At 45.9% G+C, this 26,135-nt stretch overlaps 2 protein-coding genes across 9 annotated transcripts in view; one reads left to right on the plus strand and one right to left on the minus strand.

Moving 5' to 3' along the window:
* Positions 1-26,135, plus strand: part of KIF1A (kinesin family member 1A) — a 331,661-nt gene that overhangs the window by 44,519 nt on the left and 261,007 nt on the right. The window lies entirely within an intron of this gene.
* LOC130361554 (allantoinase, mitochondrial-like) overlaps positions 1-26,135 on the minus strand; it is a 105,604-nt gene that overhangs the window by 42,173 nt on the left and 37,296 nt on the right. For 2 of the 6 annotated variants that reach the window (XM_056564698.1, XM_056564701.1), the window contains 2 exons: positions 5,491-5,645; positions 3,106-3,257 (listed from right to left, as the gene is read on the minus strand). In XM_056564698.1, the coding sequence (XP_056420673.1) occupies positions 3,106-3,257; positions 5,491-5,640 (302 nt within the window). In that variant the 5' untranslated portion in view covers positions 5,641-5,645. Of the gene's footprint in view, positions 1-3,105; positions 3,258-5,490; positions 5,646-8,762; positions 9,016-9,179; positions 9,277-21,914; positions 22,044-26,135 lie in introns of those variants that run through there. The other 4 variants (XM_056564699.1, XM_056564696.1, XM_056564700.1 and 1 more) reach the window with 4 other exon arrangements.

Genomic DNA, 26,135 nt, shown 5'->3' on the forward strand with positions numbered 1-26,135 from the left:
TAGTTCAGCTTTCAGGTGCTCCCGTGGGCTGGAAAAGGTGGATACAGTCCTAGGAGACTCTTTCCTAGGACTGTATCCACCTTTTCCAGCCCACCGGAGCACCTGAAGGCTGAACTAATTTACGCAGGATAAGTCATCAACTGCCGAGCCGAGAAGTTTGTGACGAATCGAATTTACTGTAAGTTCGCTCATCTCTAATAATACTACCACAAACTGCGCCCTCTGAATATAATACTACCACAAACTGCGCCCTCTGAATATAATACTACCACAAACTGCGTCCTCTGAATATAACACTACCACAAACTGCGTCCTCTGAATATAACACTACCACAAACTGCGTCCTCTGAATATAACACTACCACAAACTGCGTCCTCTGAATATAATACTACCACAAACTGCGCCCTCTGAATATAACGTTGCCATACAGTGCACCCTCTGAATATAATACCACAACCGCAGTAACACCCCTCAACATCCGTTAGCTGATGCTATTACGACGGGAATGGGGTATTGGTGGTGTTGCTAGTGGATGATGGGGGTGCTACTACTCGGGGGGTGTTGCTGGAGGATGATGAGGGTGCTACTAGCCATCCCCCCTGGCAGTATCATCCATCGGCAGGATCATCCTCCTGGCAGGAGCACCGCCATCATCCACCATCAGGATCTGCTGATGGAGGTGCTGCTGGGGGGGTGTTGCTAGTGGATGATGAGGGTGCTACTGCCAGGGGGGGAGCATTAGGTAGGCAGCAGTTCCCCCACATTAGGTAGGTCGCAGTTTCCCCACATTAGGTAGCATCTATTCCCCACATTAGGCAGCATAGATTCCCCACATTAGGTAGGTCGCAGTTTCCCCACATTAGGTAGCATCTACTCCCCACATTAGGTAGCATAGATTCCCCACATTTGGTACCAGTTCCCCCACATTAGGTAGGTACCAGTTACCCCACATTAGGTAGCAATTTCCCCACATTAGGTAGCACAGATTCCCCACATAAGGTAGCACAGACTCCCCACATAAGGTAGCATAGACTCCCCACACTTGGTAGTAGTTTCCCCACATTAGGCCGCAGGTTCCCCACAATGGGTCAAAGTCTCCCCACAATAGATCGCTGGTTATACCCCCCCCCCCCCCACACACACACACACAACACAGAGAGACACACACACAAACACACACACACAGTCAGAGAGACACACACTCACAGACAGACACACACAGTCAGAGAGACACACACTCACAGACACACACAGTCACACACACATGCACACAGTCACACACACACAGAGTCTCACACACACAAACATAGATAGAGACAGACACACACACTCACCCATCCAGCGCAGCGCTCCTTCTCACCGGGCGCCGTGCGAGTGACGTAACTGACGTCCTCCTGCGCGGCCATACGGTGTGACGTCAAGCCGGCGCAGACGTGGGAGCGGAGGCCGGGCACAGTGCTGGTGAAGGTGAGGGGGGTGTGATGAGATGATGGACGGGCGCACAGTGCAGGAGAAAGAGGGGGGTTGCTGATGGACGGGCACACACAGCGCGGGGGGGGTTGTGCTGACGGAGGCCGGTCGGGCACAGATGGGGGAGGTGGTGTCTGTGTAGCTGGGGGGGGGGGGGGGTGCGGCTACGGAGCGTCTTGGTGTCACCCCATTAGGTTGGTGTCACCCGGTGCGGGCCGCACCCCCCGCACCCGGGTCGCAACGCAAGGAACAAAATTAGATATCACAATAAATAGACATTGATTATTCAAACAAGAGCAGAAAGGCTTACAATCTATGATTTGCCGTGCTGCTAAAAATCAAAGTATCTGTGGTACAAAAAAAATATTTTCACAGTAATCTATGGGAAAGTAGGTAAATATACTGTATGTAGCAGATCTACTTAGATTGTACGCATTTCTTCTTTACATCTAAAGAAACCTATCCATAAATTGTGTGTACATGTTTTGCAAGGGATCTCTGGTTTAGAAATAAAAATGTCAGAGCAAGAGGTCTACCTATTAAAAGGCCAAAGCATGTCATTGCTAAGGAACCCGTGGTGGGAAGGACCCAGCACTGAACTGCCTCTTCTACACTGTAAGACTGAAAGATGTGGCTTACACTATGGGAAGCTTACTGCACACACATATGGTTGTCCCAGCTCCTTACCTCAGGCTTTCTCCGATCCACCGGCATGTTTCCAATGGTCAGATGTGGTCAGAAAAGCCGAAAGCAGCTGAAGCAGAGAAGTTACACAATTTTTCCAACTCCCATTGGCCCCCATTTATCATTGTCTTTAGACAGTTTTTTGTGTCTAAAAAAGGGACAAAAAAAGGCGCGAGCAGGGTTTTTTGCGCCTTTTTTTGCCTCTTTTTGTTTACACATTTCTGCTGATTTTTGAGTTGCAATCCACTGATTTTGGCAATAGACATGATATGGAAGGGATTTATCATTGCGCCTTTTTGTAAAAAGGAGCAAAAAAAGGCGCAAAGCCACTGAAAAGTCTCTAAAACTACACCAGCCCAGACCTGGCATAGCTTTTTGATGTATGAGTAGACAGAAATTTCAGAAAATGTGACCTGCACAAAATTTATTAAAGCTCTTTTACCTTTTGATAAATTTGGTGCTCCTACACATTATCAGCACACAAAAAAAGGTGTAAAAGAATGCTTCACTTACACTGCAATGATAAATGTGGGCCATTGACTTTAATGGGAGTCGCACAAACAGCTTAGCCCATGGGCTACTCTGTATACGTAACTCATACACAGCATGCCTCGAAGGGCTAGGTTGTTTGCATAATTCCTATTAAAGTTAAAGGGAATTACGCAGATTGCATAACTTCTCTGCTTTGGCTGCTAAGTATAATGACTGTATGTTTCCATTCACTGACAGCAAGCAAGAATCTTGAAAACTGAGTGATTGAACTTGTATATAAGAAGTTTAAAAATGTTTCATTGCACAACGACCAACTTTTATTTGATTAAAAGCAGATATCCCCATTTTAACCTCTTCCACAAATGGATATTCTACCACATTCCATTTGGAGGGCACGGTTGTGTACCACAATCAGATTGGTCTCCGGTTCTCAGCATGTTTGATTCGACTTTGCTTACAGTGGCATATCCACAATAGTTGTGATTCCTCCAGCAGCGGCTGACAGGGTGGCAGTTCTGTAGCCCTCCCAGGCGGTGCGCCCTGGCTCATTGACATGAACATGTGGATCTATGATGCCAGCCATGACAACAAGTTCCCCAACATCCAGCAGCTGTTCAGTGAAAAGAAAAAGGTAACAGGAATCATACGAGGATTAATGTCATTTCAACAAAACCATCTTACAACTTATTTTGTCCAAACTTCATGTTATTATTTTAAAGAGTGCATTCACAATTAGTGACATATTTTCTTGATTAAAGGGGTACTCCGGTACTACATTTTTTTAATCAACTGGTGCCAGAAAGTTAAACAAATTTGTAAATGACTTCTAATAAAAAATAAAATTATCTTTTTGGATTTCTTTTCTGTCTGTCCACAGTGCTCTCTGCTGAAACCTCTGTCCATGTCAGGAACTGTCCAGAGCAGGAGAAAATCCCCATAGCAAACTTGCCAGATTTGGAAATTACTTCTATTAAAAAATCCCAATCCTTCCAGTACTTATCAGCTGTTGTATAATACACAGGAAATTATTTTCTTTTTGAATTTCCTTTCTGTCTGACCACAGTGCTCTCTGCTGACACCTCTGTCCATATCAGGAACTGTCCCGAGCAAAAAAGGTTTGCTATGGGGATTTTCTCCTGCTCTGGACAGTTCCCGACATGGACAGAGGTGTCAGCAGACAGCACTGTAGACAGACAGAAAATAAATCCAAAAAGAAAATAATTTCCTCTGTAGTATTCAGCTGCTAATAATTACTGGAAGGATTAAGATTTTTTAATAGAAGTAATTTACAAATCTGGCACCAGTTCATTAAACTTTCTGGCACCAGTTCATAAAAAAAAAAAAAAAAATGTTTTCTACCGGAGTACCCCTTTAACATTTGTATTGTGAAATTACATGGTTGGATGCAGTTTGGTCCGTCAGAGCATCAGAAGACTCCTTGTAGGCACATGCACCCACATAACCATCGACCCCTAGTGACAACCCTATCTGGAACTGAATGTGCAGCCAATCACTTTCCACTAAGCTGGATCTCGGGTCATGATTATGTACTGCACAGATGGAGGAGGGGCCTTAGAATCATTCCTTCTGGTGGGCTCTAGGAACCCCACCAGGCATTGGTTTGACTATTGCCAATCTGTATTTCCCCTTCTGGGCTGTCAGCCTAGCACCAGTGCAGATTTGAGCATTACAGATGAGCCATGTTTGCATGTCAATACCAAGTTATCTGGTTTGGATTATTCAAAACCTGAACTCAAGACAGAATTAAAGGGAGCCAATCACATAAATATAGTCCAATCTGCAAGAATCATTAAGCAAGAGAGATGGAAGGAGGGCTAAGAATATTGATAAATATATGTAGTCTTGCAAAAAAAAATGGTTTTGTTTATTCATTTGTTATTCATTTTGTAAGCATGAATAGAGCAATCACTATTCTGACCTGGTTACCTTTAAATAGGTACTCTGCTCCTAGACATTATATCTCCTATCTGCAGGATAAGGTAGAAGTGTCTGATTGCGGGGGATCAGCCACTGGGCACCCCCCCCCTCCGATCTCCAGCCAGGCACCCCGGTAATCAGCATGTATGGAATGAGCTCCGCTCTGGATTACAGGCGACCATAGCCCGAAGCTGTGGCGGACATGCCCCCTCCGTATATCTCTATGGGAGATTCAGAGATACAAGAACACTGTATCTCCTTCTCTCCGGTAGACAGGAATGAAAGGGGTGTGATGACCACAGCCGCCTGAAGCCTAGCACAACCAGCATTCTGAACATAAATGTTCAGGGTACTGGGCCAGAGATCGCGGGGGGTCCCAGCGGCGGGCTCCCCATGATCAGACATCTTATCCCCTATCCAGACTATAAGAGCTATGTTATTATATTTATACAATGTTAGCCTCCCCTTGCACACTACAGAATTTCTGCATATTCCGTTGCCGCAGCCTCCCATCGTCTTCAGTGGGACACTGATAACTGTGCACACTGTTGACTTTCCGGAGCAGAAAATTCTGCCACAGAAATTCCATTTCTGGGCTCCGCCAAAAGAATGATTATTATCATTCTTTTGGTGGAATTTTTTATGAACTACATTAACGTGGAGACGGCACGGTCCGAGCAGTCCTAACGCCAATTGATTCCAGCAGCATTTGCTGCACATGGAATTTCATAGTGTGCAAGAAGTCTTACCTGTATGGATTTTTGCTTTCAGCTTTTTGGTTATTCCCCCTGTTCTGACCACCCTTCTATGTACTTTGTGATGTTATTGATTCTGCTCTACATTAAACAGTATGTGACAAATTACATTAAAAGATATTTTCATGGCATAGTTACTTAGGGTATTACCTGTGATGCACTTGACTGTACTTTTCCATAAGGTAGAATATTACTGATCTTGCCATCAGTGATGATGATATCAGCAGCAGATATGGTGTTATCAGTCACCACTCTTTTACTCCTTATGATATTCAACTTTGATCCTAAAGTTACATTCATACTTCCTATAGCAAAGCAGCAATAGATTGGTTAGTAGCATATAGATTAAATGTACCTCTCATAACATTCTATAGACCTTACCCATGCGGTGAGTGTGGGATCAGTGTAGATGCATATGCTCTGCAGTAACATTTTGATCAGTTATTGTAAATATCACACTGACAAGCCCAGCAAAGAGGGCAGGTTTCACCAGGGCAAAGTTTTTTGTCCTGTATAGGTCTGTGGTTTAGGAACATCTTTACAATCCATGATTTCAGCCTCCACAGACTGGTGGCTCTATAAGTGACTGGACATCGATTGTCAATCAAATAAAAATAGATTTGCACACAACAACCGATCAGATACTAGTAAATTAGACATTAGATGAATAGAAAATGTTGCTAATAATTTTTCATATCCAGCAATATTGGGATTATTTTATCTTGAAGTGCATGACAGCATGAAGTGCATGATGGCTGTCAATGAAATTCAACTCTTTCACTGCATTACCCTATGTAGTAAAAGAGTTGGATCGGGCAGCCGGCTGGGGAGTTTAGAGATTTGTTGCAATCTAAACTTTCGACATATCTGGACATCTTGACAAAAGTTTTTTCACTTGACACTAACGCTTTAACCCCTGTATGGGTAATTGTACTGCATTTCTCTGCGTTTCCTTTGGATAGTCTCCATTGGCAGATTAATCTGTGGTGGCCCAGTACAGGAGTTGCTCTCATGTACCCTTTCTGTACCCTTTCTGTCTTGTACCTGTGGTGAGCCTTGGGGGGTGTAGGGTAGTTGGGATGTTGTAGTAGATAAGGGGTTAATGTTAACCCTATAGTTTGTGACGCCAGGCTGAGGGATAGTATGCTGAGGTAATTCTCCGGCCTATTACCGCCCTTCCCAGAAACGATAGGTACATGTAATAAAATGACTGAAGGTCCACAAGGTACTTGAACTTGAACAAACTTTACTTAAGTGCTTGCAGTACATCCAATGAACAATGACAGTCTCAGGCAAACAGTCTCTATATATATTTCAATGACTGACAATTGTTGCAGTCCTTGAATGATATTAAAAGTCTCTGATTTTAGGGTAGTTATTGCAGATCCGTCCGGATTTAGGGGATAGATAAGGTCCGGTGATCCTGCAGAGTGTGTGGGGATTGATACACTCAGAAATTAGAAGTTATCGGCCGTCGCCACAAGGTTCAGGCCTAGACTCACTGATCTCAGCAGCGCTATGGGCAGGTAATTAACTATTTATTTATTTACATTTATACAATCTTATACATCCAAATCCTAAGTGGTTACTGGACAATTACCAACTGGATGAGAGGTGACTAGGGGTGAACTAGACAATTGGGACCCCGACGTCCTAGGGACTCTGGCTATGGGGACCCACAATAAAAGGTACCGGATAGGATACGGTACCAGGACACCACATACCCTATTTCAGTGTCCACTGAGTCCACCTTCATTATATGTGCCATAAATGGTTAACAGTGCCCTATGTTATTTATTCATTTGTCTTTCTAATGTTCATATGCCTTTAAATGTTGTTACCAAGTCATGTAACCAGGGAAGTTGTCAGTGACCAGGTGACTTGTGTGGTGACCTATTTGACCCCTCCAAATTGCTCCCTTATAAACCAAGGGAGGAGCTAGTTTAGTGAGTCTATTCTCTGCTGAGGAACAGTCAAGACCTGAGAGTGTTTGGGGTCTTGAAGAGACCCAAGGCCTAACCACGCAGCCACGCTTCCACCAACCAAGTGCCCCTTCAGGTGAACGTCAAAGCCTGGTAAGCAGTCAAAGGGGTGAAGCCTAGTCAGTCATAGTCAAGTCAGTCAAATCTGCTAAAGTCAGCTTGGGTCTGCATAATTCAGTCCAAGTCCACTACAAGTTCCAGCGAGCCTGCCATTCTCCTAAGTCACTGGTCATCTCCTTGGGCCTACCTGAGCTGTAAAGACTATTCCATCTGTCTACCTCAGTAAAACTGCCGTTGTTCCGTAACTTTGCATCTGAGTGATTATTTGCCCCGTGCCTAGCCCAGGAACCAGCGGCCATACCTTGGGTGGTGTAGAGGATAACCATGCCCTGGCGTCACAAATACAAGGGGTTAGTGCCATCTGCCCCTAGGGTGATAACATCTGACCTTCATCACACCTTCACCACAACTTTTGGCATCCTACGAACAAGATACGGGTGTGCGCCTTCTGCAAAAAAGTACCCCTTGCAGTCTGAACTGTGTCCAGTATTGCAACAGAAATTGCGCCAGAAAGTGTACGGGACTTTGTTAGTGAAACTTGTATGTTGCGAGGCGCTTGTGAAATATAGGGGGAGGTGAACAAACATCTGCTGTCTGCCATTGTGAACCGTATAAAAGTCGAGCAGCCCTGTGTGTAGTGTGTACCTGAGTTAATCTGGTCCAGCGATTCCCGCACGTAAGAGTGGTCACAGCTCCACCCACGTCAGTCCCCAGAGGTGACGCCTCTTCAATTCAGCGAGGAGGAACCAAAAAGCCTGCCCTGTGTTGCACAGGGGAAGATTTTCCTGAGTGGACCCAAGCAGGAAGTTCCCTGAGTGCAGCCTTCTTGAAAGTTACGGCTGCTGCGCTTATCCCCGGCTGTTGCTCACAAAGTCAGCACTGCACTGCAAGTCTGCAAGCATCACTGATCATCAGTATAGAATCTCCTGAACCACAGTTTGTTGTCAGTATCCCAGTATTGTCCGCAAGTCTGCTTGTTAGTGTGATAGCCTGGTGGAGTTGGGTGTAGGGAGTGTAGCTGTGCGGTTATTAAAGGGGGCTTGTTAACCCTTGCTATTCATGACGCCAGGGTGAGGGCTTCACTGCAATGCTTGTCCTACCGCCACCCTTCCTAAGAGCGATAGGGAGGTATAGAATAATTGAATGTCCACAACCAGAGAGTTTTGCTGAAAACAGTTGGAACTTTTACTGAAGATTTTATGCAAGCTTTACAACAGGAACAGTCTCTACAAATGCAAATTCTCTTGGAGATTGACAAAGCTTGGGACATTAAGCAATTTTGAGTCTTTAGACTGATATGCCCTGTTCCACTGGATTTAGGGGATTTAGTTTCGGTCCAGTAGTCACGCTAGCTTTAGTGGGGATTAGATTAGAACTCACGGTTTAGTTTCTGCTGAGGCCGGTAGGTTTTCAGGCCTAGCGTGTCTTTGAAAGTTGCGCAGATCCGTCCTGCTAGTCCGGCATCCACGAGAGCAGCAACCCAAGAGAGCGATAATTGGCTACAGCTCCCTTATATGGGCAGGGGCTGGACTAGAGCTGATTGGTCCAATGCTGCTGTCAATCACCTTTACACAGAATCATGGGTAACATGTGACCAAAGGACCTCCAAAGGTCCTCTAACAAACCATAGAGGAATTAACATGGTCACATGACCGAAGGTCCTGCGACGCTAACAAGGTAAGCATACAATACATTATATTAAATATACACTATTATTATTAAATATGTACATGTATACATCACAGAATTAGAATAGAGAAGAGGCGACTAGGGGCTGTCCCACCTGGAGGACCATACCTGAGCGTAGTTACTCTGACTTTGGGGACCACCATACAAGGTATGGTATGCAATACGGTACCGGGACACCACATTAGGTCTTCTGTCACACGGATGCCTGCAAAATAGAAAGGGAGTGTCTGCTGTAGTACCACTATTGTCCAAACCAGAGCCACTGCAGCACCTCATCAGCTCTCTTAAAGGGAAATGCACCTCAATTCTCTTAAAGGGACAGCACACTCAAAATTCCACAAGATGTCTGAACCCAGCACCACAGATCAACTGGGCATCAGTGCCCCATCCATCTCCAGCGGTAAGCCCGCCACCGCGTCCAGCAACTAGTGTCCTGACTCCTGCAAGCATCATCAACCCTGGTGTTCCAGTGACAGCACCAGTATTCATGGGAAATCCTGTCCTTCCCACCTACAATGGAGACCCCTTCACCCTAAGGGATTTCAAAGAGAGGATCCAGAGCTTGTTTGTCTTTTACTCTTTCCCTCCTAACCAACAGGTGCAGCTGCTCACAGGACAACTCCAGGGACCGGCACTAAAGGTGCAGAGAGTCTGCACCTGGCCAGCATCTGAAAAGGCGATTGTGGAGCAGATTTTAGAAGGACTGTACCAGGACTGTCTACGGCTATATGAAAGTTAAATGGTATAACTCCCGAGCAGGGCAACAAAGTATCAATGGACAGATTCATTGATGGCGTCCATAATAAGAGGGACAAGGCTCAATTGAGAATGTTAGCAGTCCAAAATCCCAACTTGTCATTTCTTGCTTTTAAAAGACTGGCTATCCAAGTAATTGAGTATGGGACTGAGTTAGAGGAAGTTTGTACTCCCTTTACACCTGCTCAGGAACCACTAGGGGCGATGGCCAGGCCCATACCATCACCGTTCCCTGCTCCCGACCCAGTGCAACCTACTCTACCAGTCACCACAGTCTCGGAGTGTTCGGCAGCTGTTAAGGAGCTTTCTGTCCGGCCTGCTCCACCTGATCGTGAACTGTCCTTACCTAGAAAACCTGCCCTGCTCCTGCTCCCCGCAATCCCAGTTACTATAATCATCCACCCAATAGGTATTCAGAGACTGAGACATTTTTGCACCTATTGTAACAAGCTCGGCCATTGGGAAATGCAGTGCTGGGATTTAAACGGATTCACCCTGAGGTCAAGGACCGGCCCTCAGGAAAACAGTCATCAGGTACAACCCTCGAACGACCTAAATCAGGACTCTCACTTTATGTTGCCTCCTGCCCCTTGTAACGGTTGTCGTAGGTGTACCTTTAGAAGCCTTAATAGATGCAGGGTTACACGTGTCTACCATATCTAAATGTGTTTTCTACCAGCATTGGGATGCTAGTTTATTATGAGAGCCTGAGGTTGTCAATTTCAGAGTAGTTGCGGGTAATGGGCAACCAGTCCCCAGACATGGATACTAAGAGCCAACCATCCAAGTGGGTGAACATGTACTCACAGGGCAGGGAGTAACTAATGTGACAGAGAAGCTGCTGAATTTATATTGGGGGATGAACATTATGAGGAATTGTTTTACTGAAATTCTAGATGCCTTGTATGCCTCTCTTCCCCATTTGCCCCCTTCAGACCAGCAGGCTGCGCAGCACCAAGTCCTACAAGCGGAACAGAAGTTTGCCAACAAGCAAAGCGAGAAAAGCAGAGTATGAGTTCAAGATATCAGGTCGGTGACCTTACAACCCAACACTGAAACCATCATATGGTGCCGTGCACGGCCCGGAGTCAAGAATCAGGATTATCAGGCCCTGCTGGAACCCATGCAGCTAGAGGTTCATCCATTAGTCCGAGCTGCTAGAAGTCATGTCACCGTCTCAAACGGAAGAGTCCCAGTTTGGTTAGCGAACCTGTATGATTCTGCTACTGTTTTACCCAAGTACACTCCAGTGCCTCAGTTGTACCTCCTGAAAAATATTGTGACTGAACATCTAGTGGCTCGACAGCGTGTGGCTCAAGTCACCGGTGGATCCAAGATCCAGTACTAATCCCCCCAGATCCCTGGTGGGCACAACTCCGGGTTGGGGACACCACTACCCCATGGGACCAGGTTAAAGGAGTACTCCGGCGTGCACTTTTTTCCTTTTATCCCGTCCGGGCTGCAAAATAAAAGAAAACACACTTTCTCTTACCTGCCAAAGAGCCCCCGGAGCTCCGGTACACTCCGCTACAGGTGTTCGGTCCCCGGGCTGTATTCTTCTTACTTCCTGTTAGCCCGGTACGTCACACAGAGCTTCAGCCTATCACCGGCCGCAGCGATGTCCCGTTGGCTCGTTGGTAGGTAAGAGAAAGTGTGTTTTCTTTTATTTTGCAGCCCGGACGGGATAAAAGGAAAAAAGTGCGCGCCGGAGTACTCCTTTAATGGAGTCATCAATATCACCAAGAGGTATCATGAAGCTTTCAGTAAACACCCCACAGACTTCAGAAAGACCTCAACGATCCAACACCGTATCCTCACAGGCGACAGCCCGCCTATCAAAGAGAGACACCATCTGGTCGTGCCTGGCATGTATCAGACTGTCAAGAAGATGCTAGCCGACATGAAGGAGGCGGACATGATTCAAGAAAGTCAGGGTCCCTGGGCAGTGCCACTCATCCTAGTCAAGAACAAAGATGGAACTATCCACTTCTGTGTCGACTACAGGAAACTTAACAATGTCACAAATAAAGACACTTATCCTCTGCCAAGAATTGAAGAGTCACTTACGGCCCTCGGGTCTGCTGCTTACTTTTCCACCCTGGACCTAACCAGCGGGTACTGGAAAGTGCCCATGGCCTCGGAGGATCAGGAGAAGCCCTCCTTTGTTACACCCATGGGGTTGTTAAAGTTAAAAAAAAAAAATGCCATTTGGGCTTTGCAATGCCCCTGCTACATTCCAGCTTCTGATGGAAAGGTGTCTGGGACATCTGAGTTTCCAAAGTGTCTTATTATACCTGGATGATGTCATCGTGTATTCTAAGCCTTATCAGGAACACCTCAGCCATCTATCAGACGTCTTTCAAGTCCTGATCAAACATGGGTTGAAGATCAAACCATCAAAGTGTCACTTGCTCAAACCCCAAGTCCACTACCTCGGCCACGTTGTCAGCGCAGAGGGAGTTCAGCCAAATCCTGAAAAAGTGGATGCTGTCAAGAACTGGTCTACACAGGGCACGGTGAAGGATGTCAGGAACTTCTTAGGATTCTCCGGCTACTACCGCCGTTTCATCCCACACTTTGCCCAAATTGCAGAACCCCTCACAGCTCTCCTATGGGGTACGGCGAAGGAGAATTACAAAGGAAGACTACCTATTGAATGGGCCGGAGAGCAAGAGACAGCGTTCCGAGCTCTCAAGCATCTGCTGACAGAACCACCCAACTTGCCGTATCCAGACTACAGTCAGCCGTTCCGGCTATATACTGATGCTAGTTTTGAAGGTCTGGGAGCTGTCCTATCCCAAGTTCAGGATGGACAAGAGAGAGTGATGGCATACGCCAGTTGAAATCTGCAAGGAGCAGAGAAAAACAATGGCAATTACAGTTTGTTCAAATTGGAACTTCTCACCCTGGTATGGGCTGTGACAGAAAAATTATAGGATTATTTGGCTGCTATGCCATTTACTGTCTACATTGATAATACCCATTGGCCCACTTGAACACTGCAAAACTGTGTGCCCTTGAACAACGATAAGCTTCAAGATGAGCTAATTACAGCTTCACTATCAAGCACAGAAGTCAAACGTCAATGCCGATGTACTGTCTCGGATGACCCCTGGCGAAAAGCCACTTGTTGAAGCTGGGTGGGAAGATGTGGAGATGCCCCCATTTTACCAACGGTTTGTGAACCAGAATGTCGCTACCACCCTCGTGGAGTTATGGGGGATCTCTCCTTCTGGTGAAAAAAGGTACCAACCCGTCTAACGGGGTCCATTGTGACTGAAGCGTCTGTGGCTACAGAGGAACTGTTTGTGCACAAAGAACTGTTGTAATTAAATTCTTTGGATCCGGTCTCTGGTGATCGACTTCATCAGATTCTGGTTCCCCAAAGAGACGATGATGGTCCTTAATGCATATCATGACCAGTCGGGACACTTTGGAGTCCACAAGACAGAAGCCACTGTCTGGCGAAGATTCTACTGGATTGGAATGCGGAGTTACATTGAGAAATGGTGCAGTGAATGTTCTGTCTGTGACGTCACCAAGAATGTGCGTAAGGACAAAAAAGCACCTGTCAACTCCATCCAGCTGGTCGCGCTAGACCATGTGAAATTGTATCCAACCCGGTCCGGGTATACCTATGCTCTAGCCATGGTGGATCACTATTCCAAGTGGGTTGTCGTTGTCGCTGTCAAAGATCTCACAGCCAAGATAGTGGCCCAGATGTTCTACTCTAAGTGGGTGCAAACCCTTGAATGTACTGAGTCTGTCTTTACTGACCGTGGAAGGGCCTTTGAGGCCCAACTATTTCAAGAGCTCTGTAAATTCCATGACTGCAAGAAACTCAGAACCACCACCTATCACCCTCAAGGGAATGGGCTCTGGTGGCAGATCAATCAAGTCTTCATCCATATGCTGTGAGCAGCCTCTGTGTCACAACAAGAAGAATGGCCCCAGGCACTACCTGAGCTGCTGGAGATTTACAACAATACCGTGCATTGTTCCACCGGATATACTCCTTTCTACTTGATAATGGGACGACATGGACAACTGCTTAAAGATCGGACATTAGTGTTGCAAGACCCGATCAACAATTCTCCTCAAGCATCCCTTGAGTGGGTTTCTGATCACCAAAGGCGGATTCAAGAGGCCAAAGAGATTGTCAGTGAAAAAATGTATGAGGCCTGACAAAGGCAACAGTACAATTACAACCATCATGCCACAGCCAAGCCACTGCAGGTGGGCGACAAAGTCTGGTTAAGATAATTCCATCTGGGAGACTGAGCCCTACACAGTAACGGCTTCCTCCATGTGTCAGACCAGCAAGAGAGTATATTCCTTGCGAAGGGATCCATCCATCCATGGACTTCCCTATGTTATCACCGAGTCAGCCAGCGTTCATCAGTCACCTTCAGCACCGGGGTTGGCCCCTCCAGCTTTAGTCAGTACACCAGCAGTCCCTATTCTGCCGATCCCCGATCAAGTTCAGGATCCAGTGATTGTTGACGAAGTACCTGCAGAGTTTCCAAAGGTCCCTCCAGTTCTTGATTCTCCAGAGGTGGTGCTACACAGGTCTCAGCGGTCTACACAAGGCCAACTGCCCTCTAGGTACAGAGTACTTATGTATATAGAAGTCAGTAGTCAAAAACATGCTATTACTATTTAGTCGTGTATAGTCATTAGAGAATATATAATTTCATGTACAAGAGTCAGTATAAACATACATTAGTCAGTAATGTACATAGTATATTTTGTGTACCTAAGGTAGTCATGTCAAATTCAGTTAGGACTGTAGCCTTCTAGTCAATGTATATTCAGCCCACATCAGTCTTCAAAATGTAATGTCTTATGTCTATAATTTCCTGTCCACTGTGCACAGGGTTCTCTTCTGGCCAGAGAGATCACCTGAAGGTCATAAGTAGCATAGATAAAAGTGGCAGAGCTATTGTGTACATATGTAATATTGTCATGTGTTGTAAAAAGGTAAATAACTGCTAACTAAATGTTATGGGGATAGGTAGCTTAAAGGGGTACTCCAGCCCTAAGACATCTTATCCCCTCTCCAAAGGACAGGGGATAAGATGTATGATCGAGGGGGGTTCTGCCGCTGGGGACCCCCGCAATCTGTCATGCAGCACCGACCTGTGTCTGCTGCACAGAGCGATGATTGCTCCGTGTCTGAAGTGTCACGACTACAGGGCCGGAGTATTGTGATTTCACGACTCCGCCCCATTGTGACATCACATCCCGCCCCCTCAATGCAAGTCTATGGGAGGAAGCATTTCGGCCATCATGCCCCCTCCCATAGGCTTACAATGAGGGGGTGGGGCGTGACGTCACAAGGGGGCGAGATGATTAGAGATGAGCGAATCGAAGCTACGAATCCAAATTCGCTACGAATTTCATGAAAAATTGGGTTCGCAACAAATCCGAATATCGACGCGATTCTATTGCGTGAATCGCTACATTAAACTCCATTTAATGCAGTCCAGGCTCCAGGGCATCTAAAATGGCGGATCCACATGTGAGGACATGGGGCAAGGAACTATGGGAAGGCGGGAACAATGGTATGCAGGATGACTCTGAATCACATGCAGCATGCAGCCCATCAGCATCCAGTCACCCCTGTGATGTCACAGCCCTATATAATTGGCAGCCATATTCTGGCTAGTCACTTCATTCATTACACTGCAGAGAGATAGGACGGATAGCCTGTGTGTGTGTGATACACAGAAAAGCTATTTGCAGCAGCGTTTCCCCTCCTAGTCACATCAGCCTTCTGTAGGACACACAGCACAGCGTTTTTTGCTCAGAAATTAATTCTTACTGCAGCGATTAACCCCTCAGTCACTTTCTACAGCATTGTATTACAGAGAGCTGTGTGTTGCCTCATACATTTGAACAAGCTGCCTCAGCTTGATAAACCTTAGCAGAGGAGGCAGGAATAATTTTTCAGTGCAATTCTGTGTCTTTGTTCCACAACAAATCATCTGCTGATTATACTAGTCTGTAGATGGTATAATACAATTTTGAGTTTAGGACACAGCTTTTGTGTGCTACAGCACTGTTGTGTACTGCTGGTGTTATATTTTTTACCTGTTAATCTGTCAACAAGTCAGAACATTACAGGAACATAAAACACTATAACTACTGGATTCAGATAACTAACATAAACAGATAAAGTTCAGAGGACATAGATCAGAGAGTAAGCACAGAGGAACACTATAGATCAATGGTAAAGCGCAGAGGAAACACTAATTCAGTGATCATGAACTCTATGATCAGTGCATGAGCTAACAAACTCTAAAGATCAGGTCAACCAAACAGGATATAAATATAGGACACTGTTCACACTGGACACAAACTAGGAAATGGATGAGTCAGAATAGACTCCATGAACAAACAGGAATTATAACATACAGAGTCAATATGGTCCCTTTATGCTTCAGCCACCTCCAGGCTGTGCCATTCAGCCACTATATGGTCTCCCCATGCTTCAGCCACCTCCAGGCTGTGCCATTCAGCCACTATATGTTCTCCTCATGCTTCAGCCAAATCCAGGCTGTGCCATTCAGCCACTATATGTTCTCCTCATGCTTCAGCCAAATCCAGGCTGTGCCATTCAGCCACTATATGGTATCCTCATGCTGCGCCCAACTCCAGGCTGTGCCATTCAGCCACTATATGTTCGACTCATGCTTCAGCCAACTCCAGGCTGTGTCATTCAGTCACTATATGGTCTCCTCATGCTTCAACCACCTCCAGGCTGTGCCATTCAGCCACTATATGGTCTCCTCATGCTTCAGCCAACTCCAGGCTGTGCCATTCAGCCAATATATGCTTTACTGATGCTGCTGGGCCTGGGACATTACCTAAAAAATATTTTATGGTAGCACTAGCTACCATAAATCGTCAATTTCCCTTTTAAAATTCATCTTTTAATCTTAGGGATTGTGAAGCCCTATTGTTTACTCATGCTGCCGCCAGCTCAAGGCTGTGTCATTGTGCCACCATATGGTCTCCTTATGCTGTTGGCACCTTAAATTTTAATATATCTAAAATCTTCAATTTAAAATTTCCAAAAAATCTTTAATCTTCTCTATTGTGAGGCCCTATGGTCATTCAGGCTGTTGCCACCTCCAGAGTGGGTGATTCTGCCACTATATGGTCTCCTCGTGCTTCCGCCAATTCCAGGCTGTGTCATTCTGCCAGATTATGGTCTCCTCATGCTGCTGCCACCTCTAGGCTCTGTCATTGTGCCGCCATGTGACTCCTTATTAGATTGGATTTTTTGGTCACACAGTATTAGTTCAAAGTAAAACACCGGGACATTAAACTTGGGAATCTAATATAAATCTTAAAATAAAAAAATCGATGTAATCTTTTCAAGACTGAGGCCCTATGGCCATCGACGTCATATTACCTGTGGAATTATCACAAGAATCCAATGAAACAGCTTGGAGCGATAACAATGAACTATAACTGATTAAATGAAACATTCGCACTTGCATAGTTAGGGGGGCGCTGAGAGGCAGGGGCTGGAACAGGTGGTATCTCACCTGACGGAGGACCGCTAGCTCGATGCTCACCAGAATTCAAATTAAATTAAATAATAATTACATTAAAAAATCTCTTTATTCTCTTCAATTTTGACACCATATGGTCTCCCTGCTCCCACATCGACGCTCTGTAGCAGTGATTCTAATATCATATACCTGTAATCTACATGTCATACTGAATAACAGTATTATTTCACTAACACAGCACACTCCGTATGCGTGTTAGGACAAGGTAAAGTGCTCTACACCCCTATTAAGGCTCTCTGTGGGCCAGAAACAGCCGTTTATCTGTAAATTCGGATCGAAACGAAAATTTTCAAAAGTTCGCTCATCTCTAATCATGATACTCCGGCCTCATAGTCATGACACTTCAGACATGGATCGATCATCGCTCTGTGCAGCAGACACAGGTGGGTGCTGCATGAGACATTGCGGGGGTCTCCAGTGGCGGGACCTCCCGCGATCAGACATGTTATCCCCTATCCTTTGGATAGAGGATAAGATGTCTCAGGGCCGGAGTACCCCTTTAAGCCGATGGGCCACATCAGCACAGGCATCAGGGTAGAGAGCCGCAGGCAGCCCGATTCAAAACCACTTACCACAAAGCAGTTACAAGTTCAAATAGTCTAATCAGTAATGTTGTTCATCTAATCCCAGTTCACATCACCCTAATGTTGAGCATGTATGGACGTTTAAAAAAAAATAAATGCCAAATGGACTCTTCCCCAGTTCATCAGCCCTGTGAAGGACATTGGTGCAATGCCCCAGGAACTGTCTTTACTACTGTTATTGTGTGGCCTCCAGGGGTAACTTATTCTCACCTGCCCTCCAGGACTGCATGCCAACGATGGCTTTTATTAAGAGGGGGAGTTTGTGGTGGCCCAGTACAGGAGTTTCTCTCCTTTACCCTTTCTTGTGTGGCGGACTCTATTTCAGTGTCCCCTGAGTCCACCTTCATTATATGTGCCATAAATGGTTAACAGTGTCCATTGTTATTTATTCATTTGTCTTTATAATGTTCATATGCCTTAAAATGTTGTTAACGATTCATGTAACCAGGGAAGCTGTCAGTGACCAGGTGACTTGTGTGGTGACCTATAGGGACCCTCCAAACTGCTCCCTTAGAAACCAAGGAAGGAGCTAGTTTAGTGAGTCTATTCTCTGCTGAGGAACAGTCAAGACCTGAGAGTGTCTGGTGTCCTGAAGAGACCCAAGGCCTAACCACGCAGCCACGCTTCCACCAATCAAGTGCCCCTTCAGGTGAACATCAAAGCAGGGTAAGCAGTCAAAGGGGTGAAGCCTAGTCAGTCATAGTCAAGTCAGTCAAATCTGCTAAAGTCAGCGTGGGTCTGCATAATTCAGTCCACGTCCACTACAGTTCCTACATGTACAATCTATATCGATGTGTACTGATCTGCATTATCTGTATTGATGGGTACGTTTAATATGCATGGTGTGTACGCTCAATATGCCAGTTCATAACATATTGAGACATTTGGGGATGGCCACTGGCTGGACAGAGGCTTGGGCACTAGGGTATTAGATATATATCTATTAATATTAATATACACTTTCCAGGTTTATTCCTGGTGGCCAGTACTATCTGTATCTATTGTTTCTGGCCCTATGCACTTTATGTGTAAATTAATCTTGTGATCTAGTATTGTTACTGCGGCTGTATATGCCCATCATCTGGGTTGTAAATTAGGGCTATATCTCCGTCGCATTGTTCATATGGATGGCTAAAAATTTTCGATTACAACCATGTGACGCCACATGTAAGGTGGAGTATTTGTTTATATATATTTGCACCATCTTACTTTATTCTATGCCAAGCTATACTATACCTGTATATGTTGCCAAACTATACTAGAGTTGTTCATGTTGCTCCATCATTTATATGCTGCTGAGCCCCCCCTTTTTTGTTATATAGAATATCTATACATCTAGGTACTGGTATATATATATCTGTATGTGTTGTTAAAGTAATGCCAAGTGTTTTCCCTGATGATCCTGCAGTTATAGGGCAGGTGACACGCATTGGAAATTGGGACTACACCACTTTCTTGGCTAATTTTGTGTGGGTTTTTTAGCACACTTTTGAGCACAATTTTTTGGTCAATTTGGAGCCCCGGGGTATATATCTATAACATTATACTCCATCTTCTGCCTTTATGTTTATTGTTTTTTCCCCTCAGATAGTGTAGGGAACGGCACCATGGTTGAGGCCACCCTGTTAAGGAGGTGGGTCCCTCAAAAGGCAGGGGCAGAGAAATGGGCATCCTAGCTGCCATTGGGCACTTATCCCTTTTTCATTAGTAGCATAATTCTGTAGCTATATCCAATCTGCCGTATATACAGTACCTCCTTATCTATCTCCATTGCAGGGGCCCTCCACAGCAGTCCTGTCATTTAAGTAATATCCTCTATATCTTGGAGATTTTACAGGTCTGCATATTATACCTCTGGGCTCCCTATACCAGTTTTTTCTTTAGTGTGACATCTTTGCGCACATTTTCTATATTTTTTGTATTTCCATGTATTTTTTTTTTATCCATGTTAATAAAGACTATGTTTTCATTCATTATCTAGTAGATCAGGAGGAATTGTCTCTGTGAATTCTAAATATATAATCCTCATGACTTTCATTGTGGTAGTACTCTGACCACAACTATTTGTGTGGCCTGAGATCGGTGAACCTTCTCTCAAGTCCACTACAAGTCCCAGCGAGCCCGCAAGTCTCCTAAGTCACTGGTCATCTCCTTGGGCCTAACTGAGCTGTAAAGACTATTTCATCTGTCTACCTCAGTAAAGCTGCCGTTGTTCGGTAACTTTGCATTGGAGTGATTATTTGCCCGCACATAGCCCAGGAACCAGCGGCCATACCTCGGGAGGTGTAGAGGATAACCACACCCTGGCGTCACAAATACAAGGGGTTAATGCCATCTGCCCCTAAGGTAATAACATCTGCCCTTCATTACACTCTCACCACAAATCCAAAGCATGCTACCAAAGCGGAACACAAGAAGCATAGTCATGTAAGATGTATAGATCGGGTAGGTGACAATAATCAGGCATTTCCTGTGGGGAAAACACACCACAGGAACCAGAGAGCAGCTGGGACCTTGAGTGATCAGAATGGCAGCTGCATGTTTTTTTGTTTTACAGTACCTGGATTTAATTACAAAAACTTCTACTGCTGAAATAGCCCTTTACCTGCACATGTGTGGACTAAGGGTCTAATGCTGGAATATCAAACTCACTGAATAAGAGATGACTTATGTGGTCCCATATGCCTGGGTTCACTTTGTCCTGGCATCTCTAGGCAGTGGGGTACACTTGGGCCAAGTTCTGCCACACGTGACTCGCTCAGAACTCATGGCCTGCTTTGGTGCAGCTCTAGGGTTTGCAACCTCTTGAACACTGGCCCAGAACTTGAGACCTGTACTGATGCTGCTCTGGAGTCTGGGCCATGGCACTGAGGATGTCATGACCGAACTGAGGATGTCAACTGTACAGGAACTCTGGCTCTCCATCTCACGGCACCTCTGGAGCTACTTCCTTCTTGAACACCCAGCCTGGACTACTTCTTCCTTGGTGTGAACTTAGGACTCCTTCTAGTAGTGCCCAGCCTAATACTTAGCTCCTATCCTCTTGGCATTTTAAAGAGACTAATGCCTAATCCGACTATTGGTGACTGCAGTGTCTTTCCAGGTGAGCACCATGTTGGTGCTACAGGTTGAAGTCAGGATTGGTGGAATTTCTTCATAGCGCTAAACAGTCAGGACAGGTGTTAAACAGACGAGGTCAGGAAAGAAGCCAGGTTATAAAATGTTTTGTCAGAAACAGTATACCACGTTGGTACTTTGCAAGAACCTTATTGCTTGGGCAGTGAGAGATGGATGATTACGGGGTCGTGCACACTGGCCCTTCAGGAGGTTGGGGGCCTGCACACGTGTACTAAGCAGATATAGAGCCAGCAGCATAAGAGCAGTGGTGGTCAGAACCCCTTAATTCCTATTCTTGGCTGGAGAATTAGCTGAACATGCATTCTTTTATTCAAGAATTTATGAGCTTGCTTGGCTGTTTTTATAGTGGACCATCTAATGGAGCCACCTGAAGCAGCTACTGCTTTAACTTCTTGTTTACTAGTACATGGGCAATTTTACATAACTTTACGTTTAGCTACGCTTAGATCTTAGGGGAGTGTCTGACAACAAGCTTGGTGACTATTTTCAATGACAACAAACATCAATGTAATGTTATTATTGTTATTACAGCTTTCCACACACACCATTGGTGCTCAAGAAGTAATACAAAGTATTTACAAACTTATCGATCATCACATTTGTATTACATGATCTGTAATGTTTAAAGGACAGAAATAAACACATTTGAGAGTAACCCAAAATTTTAAAAGTTAATACATTTTGAAAGATGTATACAAAATGAGGAATACGTAGAAGAATACTTGTAGAAACAAAGGATATCTGCTCTATTAATAGGAAAGTAATCTATATTTTTTTATTACCTGGTTTTGTTTTCACAGACATAGTGATCTCCCTCTCTGTTCAGTTTTATCTTTGTCCTTTGATATCTCTCCTATTCTAGGTGTGTGTGATAACTTGCTTGCTTTGTCCTCAGTGAAGGCACTTTCTCCTGGGATATCTGACTACCTTTTGGTTGTGCCAGTATCACTCTCCTCCCTCAGACTCCGCCAGTAATCTTTGCTCTTTGACCTGTGTCAGTGCTTTTACTTTGTTTCTCTTCTGTCCTATTTGCTGACCATATTAATTGTTGCAAAATTAATTCTCTCCCAGTCTGCACAGTCTTCCCATGACAAGGTTAATCATTGACAAAGGCCAACACGGACATTATTATTCAGGATGTAATTTAATTTACTAATTCGGTGGCCCAGTACAGGAGTTGTACTCCTGTACCCTAGCTGCCTGATATCAGGCAGCCTCCCTGCAGTGTCCCCTGGGCCTCCTGCATCTGTTCCCCTTGTACAGTTCTCTTTATACTATGTATTGTGTATAGAAATGTTATAGCTTTAAGAACAGTTTTCATGTGGTTAAACATGGGATTATGTGTCATGTGATTGTAACCCAGTGAGGTGTCAGTGACAATGTGACCAAAGGGTGACCTATGGGACTTCACCAGAGTCTCCCCTATAAAAGCCCTGGGAGGAATCACTTGAGGCTCTGCTCTTAGTCTTTGCTGAACTACAGTGCAGTCAAGTCCTAGGTGTGTGTCTGGAGTTCAGAGGAGACCTAATGTGAACCACGCAGCCACAAGTCCACTGCCCTCAAGTCCAAGTCAGAGGCTGGCAAGCTACAAACGGGGTATAGTCAGTCTCAGTCAGTCAAGTCAAAGGCAACCTGTCTTCAGTCAGTTTGGCCTGCATCAAAATTGTCCCAGTCCACTAAAAGTCACAGCAAGTCCTAAGTCTCTGAAGTCACTGGTCACCTCCGTGGGCCTGGCCAAGCTGTATAAACTATTTCACCTGTCTAATTCAGTAAAGCTACAGTTGTTCCGTAACTTGTCGGAGTCATTATTGCCCCCGTGCCTTGCCCAGGATCCAGTGGTATACCTTGGGGCAGCATTGAGGATAAACCACGAATGCAAGGGGTTAAAGCCTCTACCACAACATTTGGCATCCTATGAACAGGATACAGGTGTGCGCCTTATGCTTAAAGTTCCCCCCAGTATGAACTTTATCCAGTATTGCTGAGTAAAACGCACAACAAAAATTGCTCCAGAAAGAGTTCGGAAAAGTTTATGTCAAGAGGCACTTGTGAAATAGAGGGGGAGGTAAAGAAAGGACTGTTATTTGCCATTGTGAACTGTAGAGAGTCGGTACCTGAAAGGGTTAATTTGGTTCGGTGTTTCCCGTGCGTGTGAGCGGTCGCAGCTCTGCCCTGTCAGTCCCCAGCGCTGACTCCTCTTCAGTACAGCGAGGAGGAACCAAAGAGCCATCCTTTGTTGCACAGGGGAAGATTTTCCCTGGGCGCAGCCATATTGAAGGCTCCGGCTTCAGCGCTCATCTCAGCTGTCATCTGTCAAATCTGTCAAATCAGTATCAAGTCTCCGGTGCCCTTAGCCGTCAGTATTACCACGTTACTGCCTGCAAGACTGGTCTCAAGACTATCAATAATTGGGTGCCTGCAAAATAGAGGGGGAGTATCCATCACAGTACCCCCATTAGTCAAGGCAAAGCCGCTGCAGTGCTCTAGCAAGCATCTTAAAAGGGAACGTACCTTATTTCTCTTAAAGCAACAGCGCACTCAAAAATCAACAGAATGTCATCTCCAACAGTGAGGTTGTCACCTGCTACAGTAGCCAGGGCCTTGTGTCCCCTGCCTGTAGTCACCATCAGCAGCCCTGGGGTTCCAGCGTCTGCACCGGTATTCATGGTGAACCCCGTCCTCCCTACCTGCAATGGAGACCCCTTCACCTTGAGGGATTTCAAAGAGAGAATCCGGTGTTTGTTTGTCTTTTACTCTTTCCCTCCTAACCAACAGGTGCAAATGCTCACAGGACTCCAGGGAACGGCGCTAGAGGAAGTCCGCACCTGGCCAGCCTCTGAGAAGGCATCTGTAGAGCAGATCTTTGAAGGACTGTACCAGGTATTTGAGTCACATTCTCCAACAAAAGCCAGGTGAGACTTGAAAGCGTATGCTGTAGCTCTGCAGAATGCCCTAGAAACTGTTCAGAAATTAGATGGTATAATTCCCGAGCAGAGCAACAAGGTGTTAATGGACAGATTTATTGATAGGGCTCATAATAAGTGGGACGAAGCCCAGCTGAGAATGCTAGAGGTCCAAAACCCCAACATGTCATTCCCCGCTTTCAAAAGACTGGCTATCCAAGTGATTGAGTCAGGTAGCCAGACCTATACCACCACTGTCACCAGCCCCGGCCTCAGTGTCATCTACTTTGCCAGTCACCGCAGCCTCAGATTTGCAGAGTGTTAAGCAGGACATTGAACAACTAACTAAGGCTTTGAAGGAGCTTGCCCCCTGGGCCACCCCTGCCTAGAAAACCTGTCCCTGCTCTTGCTCCCCGCAATTTCAATTACCATAATCCTCCACCCAATAAATACTCAGGGACTCAAAGACCTTTTTTCACATAATGTAATAAGTCAGGACATTGGAAAATGCAGTGTTGGGATTTAAACAGATTTCCCCTGAGGTCGAGGACCAGCCCTCAGGAAAACAGTCATCAGGTCCAACTCCCGCCCCAACGACCTAAATCAGGACTCTCACTTTATGTCACCTACTGCCCCTATGTAAAAGTTATTGTAGAAGGTGTACCTTTAAAGGCGTTAATATATACAGGGTCACAAGTAATCAGCATTGGGATGCTAGTTTATTGTGTGAGCCTGATGATGTTGCGGGTAATGGGCATCCAGTCCCCAGACATGGATACTGGGAGCCAACGATTCAATTGGGAGAGCATGTACTTAACAGGCAGGGAGTGATTGTAACTAATGTAACAGATAAGGGGTCTGCTGAGTTTATATTGGGGATGAACATTATGAAAAATGTTTTGCTGAACTATTAGATGCCTTGCATGCCTCTCTTCCCCATATGTCCCCTTCAGGCCAGCAGGATTTGCAGCACCACTTGAAAGTTCCACAAGTGGAGCAGAAGTTTGCCAACAAGCAAGGTGAAATCTGCAGAGTATGAGTTCAAGACATCAGGTCGGTGACCTTACAACCCAATATGGAGACCATCATCTGGTGTCGTGCAAGTCCCGGAGTCATGAATAGGGACTATCAGGCCCTGCTGGAGCCTATGCAACTAGAAGATTATCCTCTTGTCCAAGCCACAAGAAGCCTTGTCACTGTCACCAACGGTAGAGTCCCAGTGCGGTTAGTAACCCTGTCTGATTCTGCTACTGTCTTCCCCAAATATACTCCAGTAGCTCAGTTGTACCTTCTACAGTCGAAGGAGATTGTGACAGAACATCTGGTGGTCCGACAGCCTGCAGCCCAAGTGGTCGAAGGATCCAGTGCGAGCCCTCCATAGCCCAAGGAACCAAGTCAATGGAGTCATCAATGTCGGCAAAAGCTACCATCAGGCTTTCACCCCATGATCCAGCACCGAATCCTCACAGGCGACAGTCCACCTATCAAGGAAAGGCAGTGTCTGGTCACGCCAGTGTCACGATGCCGGCTGGCAGGTAGTGGATCCTCTGTGCCAGAGAGGGATTGGCGTGGACCGTGCTAGTGGACCGGTTCTAAGCCACTACTGGTTTTCACCAGAGCCCGCCGCAAAGCGGGATGGTCTTGCTGCGGCGGTAGTGACCAGGTCGTATCCACTAGCAACGGCTCACTCTCTGGCTGCTGAAGATAGGCGCGGTACAAGGGAGTAGGCAGAAGCAAGGTCGGACGTAGCAGAAGGTCGGGGCAGGCAGCAAGGATCGTAGTCAGGGGCAACGGCAGAAGGTCTGGAAACACAGGCAAGGAACACACAAGGAACGCTTTCACTGGCACTAAGGCAACAAGATCCGGCAAGGGAGTGCAGGGGAAGTGAGGTGATATAGGGAAGTGCACAGGTGAACACACTAATTGGAACCACTGCGCCAATCAGCGGCGCAGTGGCCCTTTAAATCACAGAGACCCGGCGCGCGCGCGCCCTAGGGAGCGGGGCCGCGCGCGCCGGGACAGAACAGACGGAGAGCGAGTCAGGTAGGGGAGCCGGGGTGCGCATCGCGAGCGGGCGCTACCCGCATCGCGAATCGCATC

This window comes from Hyla sarda, chromosome 3 (assembly GCF_029499605.1).
Source record: "Hyla sarda isolate aHylSar1 chromosome 3, aHylSar1.hap1, whole genome shotgun sequence".
NCBI classification, from domain to species: domain Eukaryota; kingdom Metazoa; phylum Chordata; class Amphibia; order Anura; family Hylidae; genus Hyla; species Hyla sarda.